We start from the raw sequence: 7,054 nt of genomic DNA, 5'->3' as shown, positions 1-7,054 counted from the left end.
ATATGTCGTTTATTTTGCAACTTTGTTATAATGTACAGCTTGAAAGTAAGCGCCAGTACGGTAACAATGTTATGAGTGTTGCATATAGCGATGACATGCTTGATATGAGGCATGATCCCTTTTTGTAAATATTTGTGTATAATTTTCTTATGCTTGTTATATATTTGAATTTTTTTTTCAATGTGGCGCCTTGTAAAGATTTTTTGTTTAATTTTAAATGATTGGATTTTGAGATCATTACTATTTGGAGTGAATTATGTTTCACAGCATTTTTGTCCGAGAAGGTAATTTGCTCTAGTTATTTAAATTTAATTAAGCTGAGTGACCGACTCTGTGAGAGAGCAATGTTTACTAGCTTTTTTGATTGTGGCTGTTTCGAAGTCATCCTTTATCTAAGTAATTGTTTTAGCTGCTGTATATCAATGTCTCCTTCATGCTAATTGTTTTGTAAACCATGGTACTTACATGATAGATGGATACATGTATTATTTTTCAATCATTTGTGTCATTACGGGTTATACCTATTTTTACAATTGTTTCTAATGTACAGCTTAATGAAAAGCGCAAGTACGAGAACATTGTTTGAGTTTTTACTCATGTTGTAAATTGTATGTGACACTTGGTTATTTGTTTTGTGTAATCCTCATTTTTATTCATTTTTTTAAACATTAATTTGCATTTATTAACCCCATGTAAAATTTTTTTACAATTTTTTTTTCTGTGGGCGGATGTTATGATTATGGGTTATAAGGGTTTCTAAATGACAAATTATTAATTATGAATATATTTTTATATAATTGTTTATTACTTTTCGGTCTTGTTTGACATCTGTAGTTGAAAGTTAATTGTTTTCATTTGATGTTTAGGAAAGGCATTTTTGCACATGTTACCAATATTTAATTCTTGACATCTCTTTCCTGCCTCACGATATCAATATATTTCCATTTCTAAATTTTTTCTCTATAATAACCCTTTGAAAGTAAGCGGAGTTGATTTCCTGATAATTCTGCCGGAATGTAAATTAGGCAGGTCGATAGGTCAGCAGCTAAGGAGGCCTAATACGCATGCAAACCTCGTGCGCATCTGTCTCTGTGTCTGACGCTAAGGAGGCCAAATATGCATGTAAATCTCGTGCGGCTGCCTTTGTGTTTGACGTCAGTGTGAGAGGACTATTGAAATTGGCATGGAAGTCCTCGTGTAATTTAAGTCGATTAGTCTACATTCTTAATGTCTAAGTCTACAATTTTATTTCACAATGAAATGGAAATATAAGGAATCACTGTCTAGTTTTGAGAGTATGCCAGGGACATCAACAATAGTGGGAAACATGGGATAATTTTAGCATAACGGGCTTCGCCCGTTATGCAAATTATCCCATGTTTCCCACTATTGTTGATGCCCTGGCATACTCTCAAAACTAGACAGTGATTCCTTAAGTCATTTACTCATACTTGTTATCAACTTTATGGTTAGATCTTAGGATCATGTTCTTTGAATTTGTTATGCTTAGCTCTACCTAATTTCAGTGTTGTAAATTAATGTCATACAGATTCCCCTGTTCTTGCAATTTTCTATCCTTAATTTAATTGGCTGGTCAGTACGAAAGTGGGCGGATTTGTCAAAGATTAGATGTGAGTGAGTTTGTAAGTGAGTCAGTTTTTGGACCATTCTTTGTTAAATTCAGTTTGTTTAGTTTTGGACAATTCTTTGTTAAACTCAGTTTGTGAAATCTTAAGAAATTCTTTGTAAAATTCAGTTTGTTCTATCTACGAAATTTGTTCTAAATTATATTTGTGAAATTCATATTTTGGACTTACAATAAATTCTAAACTTTAAACCTGACTTATCAATTGACAATTTATTACACTTGAAGTCATTCCAAAATTCGTTGAGGCATTCTTGTAATATATTTTGATTTTATTCGGTTTCAAAAAAAATGGGCGCCTCTTGAATAAGGTGTGCGATTACACTCAACTCGTCCACCGTTTTGATGGCCCTCCATTGAGTTAAACCAGATACTATGGTGAAGAGAACAACTCGGGTCGATCTCGAGAGCATTAAACGTTAAGAAGGTTATTATATACGCTAGTTTGTTTAGTAGATAAGATTAATTGATGAATAGGTCCAATATTTTATATATACTTGCGATTAACCGAAACTATAAAGACACGCACTTTAAATTACTGACTGCCTGTGAAGTGAAACGAATCAGTCAAATTCACTGCAGTATCTGCTTACAAAGTGCCTTATATGTAGAGAGGGAGCGGATCTGATGTAGGCCTAACATTCGTCTACAGCAAACATGAACAAAGGTGTAAAATGAGTAATTCTCGATCGTGAATCCTTTACATCTTTGAGGAAGCTATATCTACTTCGGCCCTTCATCCTCAAAGGTTTCTGGTAAAGAAGAGCAATTTGAGCGATTTAATTCTCTCTCGATCACTTTAATTGAAATTTCCGTTCTCATGCATACATTTTTTTGGAATAATGTTTTTGCATGTCACTGAGCTAATCTTGTATATGCCATTCATAAATATAAATATGAGCCAATGTAGAAATCATACATCATACAGCAGGCAAAAAAAAAAAAATCAAATTTGGTCGCATTCTTTTGATGAGAAAAAAAATCTGTTATCTGTAATACCTGCAGGCTTGCCAGTGTATGTCAGTAATTTGGCGACGGTATGTACTGTATTTATTTAATCCACCAAAAGAAAAGAAAGAGCAGTTGACAGAACTTGGCAAGGAATTGATCGTTTAACGAGTGTATTTGCACGTGAAAATATTACTCCCTTTAAACGCAGAAAACACGTATAATACATGAAGCAAGAGCTTCACGATGAAGACGAACGAAACAATTAAAAAAGCTTGCTTGTATAGAACCTAAATCAAAACACACAAAATTCTAGCTATGTCCAATAATGTTATATCTCTCAGAGCTCTATACACGGCCTCTCAGCAATAAATAGGAAACCTTCAATCTTTCCGCCAGTGCTCTTTGTTTTTGCCTTCCTCGGGTTTGCTGGAGAAAATTGACATTTTATCGATTCAGCAAGTGAAGAATGCCCGCCGAGTGTTTGGCACTACGTTATGTGATGTGATTAGCATTGCTGCGAGAAACAGTTTAGAGAACCAAGTATTATTTTTAACTGCACAGAACGTTTTTTTAGTTATCATGGTTTTCTGATCAAGACTGCACTATCTTCTGCAGAAAATATTAATCTTTCATCGGTGTAGTAGCTGCAATTTCAGTTGCACTATATTCGTTATATGAAAACTGGAAATTAAAGTTTTAGGTAATGCAACTCGTCCCCTAACATGTCAAAACTATGCTCATTTTATCCAAATTAATTTAATTTCGCAATTATTACGCGACTGAGAAATCAGCATTTTGTGGTGTTTATTTTCTTGATGTTCTTGCAATCTGCAATATACATCTATCTATCTTAATTGATGTAATATAGCAAACGCATGGTTACATCCGGTCCCATTTCAAAAAAAGGGGCTTTTCCGGAAGTTACATGTTTTTGGTTAACAACACTCAACCCCCCCAAACAGCTGGAAAAATTCAGTACAGCAAACACTAATGTCTTTCCTGTTTACTAGAGCAACAGCGAGTACTTGTTCGTAACTCCAGCTAAACCCACAAATTCGTTAAGTAACCTTACACTAGTAATTTTACTTTACAACCTACAGGGAGCGATTTACTCGGCGACCACAAATTGGTCTTTACAGACGACAAAACATCTGGCTGGAGAAATTTAGACAGTTTCATTGACCCAGTTTTGTATGGCTCCTCGAAGCTTTCACAAAGCTCTGTGGCCAGCGAACGATCTCTCATTCCTTTCCAATACTTCATTATGCATCTGGTCTGAAGTACAGATCCCGCCACGTCATATCTAGCTATCGTTCGCTAGAGAACAACACCCAGGCAAGAACGCCGCGCCGAGTTGAAAGGAACGTTATCGGTAAGTTTTAGTGTTCATAATCCTGTTCATAATATTCTAAACATTCGCTGAATATTCTAATTTTCAGGTATTACAGTACTTAAATCGTATATTTTTAAAGTGACGAATAAAACTGTCGTTAACATTGTCCATTATAAACAGTGCTTGTGGATATTACCAAGCACTAGCTGGCGATCGAGCAGACGATTTTCGTCCGCCATTGATCAGCCCTTGGAGAATGTAATGCTGGCTAGTCTCTTTGCGGGAAATTCTTTTTGACATGACAGCCGTGTGTGTGTGAACTGTAATCGCTCTGTCGATCTGAAGTAGAACATTATTTTGTTCTTTTGTACTTTCACGGAAATGGGGCACATTGGAATAAAAAATAATAGGATTTTTCCTGTGTATTTTGCTAGAAGACATTAATTCTCTCTTGTATTCTCGTATATGGTATCCATCTCTTTGTTTTCTTTTATTTGGTAACCATCTTTCTCTTAAAGAAATAAAATAATATTGGTGTCTTTTAACGGAAGGATTTACTTAGTATATTATTTTTGTATCAGTTGTACCCATTCGTCATGAACCAGGCAGCTAATGCAGATAACGCCAGCGGCCAAAGAGTTGAGTCCCCTGTTGATAACCCCCTGCAATGCTGTTACTGTGGCAAAATATTTACAAGGTAACAGCTTAGTCATATCGGAAAACTACTCACATTCTGAATAATAGGTGTTTTAGTAAATTATTTCAATGCACTTTAATAGAAGAAGAATACATGCGGATGTATTTCAGTAAGGCGATGGACAAATGCATTTACTTGTACTAGAATCATGCGTGGACCTTGGAGATTCACTGAATGAAAAGGAATTATTTATTACTTAGTACTTAGAAATAATTCTTATATAATATAAAGCCATAAAGGTTCAAAGAAATCCAAAATTAAAACATACCAATGTTAACGTTATTTAATACCACATTAAATAGAAGGTATTAGGAGTGCATTGTTTAAAACGATAGCTGTATGTCATGTTCAAACTTTTACGATGCACCATTGCTGGTAGGATCTTTGGTGTCATTGTCGATTATTGATGCTTTAATTTCCCATGAAATCAGCTACAGAAATACAATGACTCTTTACCAGACAATACTATTAGGTTATATAGCTAAAAGTGCACGAATGTCAAGCAGCCATTAGCATTTCTAGATAAATTGGGTACGGTACTGCGGCTTGGAAGCCAATTTAAACTTCGCCGCCATGATTTTTCAGATTCAACAAGCAAACCCCATTGGTCTTCTTCTGAAAACAATAATTCAAAACTAGCATATTTTTAACACGTTGATGGTTTGCCAAATATACACGTTTGTCATTAAAATGTCCACATTCCTATCTTTAGAATCTACTACCGGAGGGAGCACGAGAGGATACACACGGGGGAGAAGCCTTTTTCCTGTAGTATTTGTGGAAAGAAGTTTAACAGCAATGGCAGCTGCAAGAAGCACGAAAAGATTCACCTCAGGGTCGAGGAGAGTGTATCAATGGAATGCAGTCACTGCGGCAAAATGTTTGACGACATGCAGGATTTCCGTCAACACATGAAGACCCATGATGGTGCTAAACCATACAGCTGTAATATTTGTGGACGTTCTTTTGGTTTTGAAGCCGTTTTAAAGAAACATTTGATGTTTCACAATGGCCAGAAACCGTTTCAATGTCTTGTATGTTCGGCTGCATATTCAACAGCGAACGACTTGCGTATGCATGTAAAAACCCACACTGGTGATAAACCATATAAATGCCGATATTGTAACCTTAGGTTTCCAAACAGTCGACGACGCAACATGCACGAGCGCTGCCATGAGAAATCTAACGAGCACAAATGCAACAGGTGTGGAGCAACATTCAACGGCGCCAACGCGTTGGCAACACACGAGGCTAACAGCTCCATCCATGGAGTTTGTCAGAGTGTTGAGATTGATCAGGATGCTGGCTATGACGACCAGATGTCGGAGAGTTCTACAAGCACTCACTCCGTCCCAGGCAGTTCCGGATTTGATCGCTCTGTGATGTCTGAGGTAGATATTGGACTGTTAGGAAAAGAATACGAAAGGCCCAACAGCTCAGAGTCCCACGATAGTGGGTTTCCCACAACTAACTATAATGGCACCAACGAAGCCGTGTACCCGACGTCCCTTCTTCATGCCACAGAGAATGGCATCGTTGTCAAGCAAGAACAACTGGATGGCGAGAGAGTGGAATTTTCAGCAGGAAGCGTAGGTTCCGATCCCGATACCTCTAGCTTCAGTCCCAAGTCTCACCGTATGTCTGTTGAATCCGATCGTATGAGTAACCATGACTACAGTGGACAGCTAACTGTAGTAGCCAAAGACTCCAAACAAGTACAGACAGAGCAGGGGCCGTACACAGATTCCCTTCTCTCTCAGCTCGAGTCCTTAAAACAAATTCATGAATGTAAAAACTGTGGTATTCTTTTCAGAAATTACTCCATGTTTCTTGTTCACAAGACCCTTCATGCGGACCCAGTTCGTCCGTTTGTCTGTCATTTATGTGGTGAGGAATCTCGTGATGCTGTAGATTTCAATGCACACCTTATTTGGCATATGAAATAAATTTAAAACATTTTACCAGGTAGAAAGATGTGCTCGCCCAAATTATGTTAAATTTACAAATCATACTTTATATGTTCTTTAAACGGGCTTTACTGGCTTACAAATGTCCATCTGAGGGTGACCTTGTTTTCTGACTTAATCAGGATTAAGGAATCACTAGCCGATTTAACTCCATTAGGTTTATACCACAGGCGGATATGCCTTTGTTATCATGTTGACATGGTGGATTCCTTGTATTGTAAATATCCTGTATCTAGTGACTTAAGAAATAAAGACTAGATGTTCAAATAGTTGTTCAATTTCTATTTATTTCCAAGACCTTTGGAAATAAATAGAAACCTTTAAAAAAAAGTCTAACGTTTCTAATATTTTATTGAACGGGCATAAAAAAAATCGATGTTTGACAGCTGAAATGTTGGACCGGTCGATGAGATGTTGGACCGCTTACGTGACTGAATGGGCGGAGATTAATTTCATTTTAA

General features: G+C 36.8%; 1 protein-coding gene across 2 annotated transcripts; it reads left to right on the top strand.

The window, feature by feature from the left end:
* Window positions 1-3,661: 3,661 nt before the first annotated feature.
* Window positions 3,662-6,860, top strand: LOC134247207 (zinc finger protein 658B-like). Of its 2 annotated transcripts, none has more exons than XM_062729549.1 (3): window positions 3,662-3,968; window positions 4,511-4,626; window positions 5,339-6,860. In XM_062729549.1, the coding sequence occupies exons 2-3, from the start codon at window positions 4,526-4,528 to the stop codon at window positions 6,570-6,572; spliced, it is 1,335 nt and encodes a 444-aa protein (XP_062585533.1). In that variant the 5' UTR covers window positions 3,662-3,968; window positions 4,511-4,525; the 3' UTR covers window positions 6,573-6,860. The 2 variants fall into 2 exon arrangements, with proteins under 2 accessions (XP_062585533.1, XP_062585532.1); XM_062729548.1 differs by lacking the exon at window positions 3,662-3,968 and adding an exon at window positions 4,234-4,397.
* The last annotated feature ends 194 nt before the right edge of the window (window positions 6,861-7,054 follow it).

The sequence above is a fragment of the Saccostrea cucullata genome, unplaced genomic scaffold (genome assembly GCF_032062105.1).
Source record: "Saccostrea cucullata isolate Sc308-1 unplaced genomic scaffold, CSIRO_AGI_Scuc_v1 ctg38, whole genome shotgun sequence".
NCBI classification, from domain to species: domain Eukaryota; kingdom Metazoa; phylum Mollusca; class Bivalvia; order Ostreida; family Ostreidae; genus Saccostrea; species Saccostrea cuccullata.
This window is presented reverse-complemented; position numbering and strand designations above follow the sequence as displayed.

Excerpts from the sequence above, each read along its gene's own strand:
- LOC134247207 (XM_062729548.1), top strand. Across the intron at positions 4,627-5,338 it reads TGTGGCAAAATATTTACAAG|AATCTACTACCGGAGGGAGC; the intron begins GTAACAGCTTAG and ends TCCTATCTTTAG.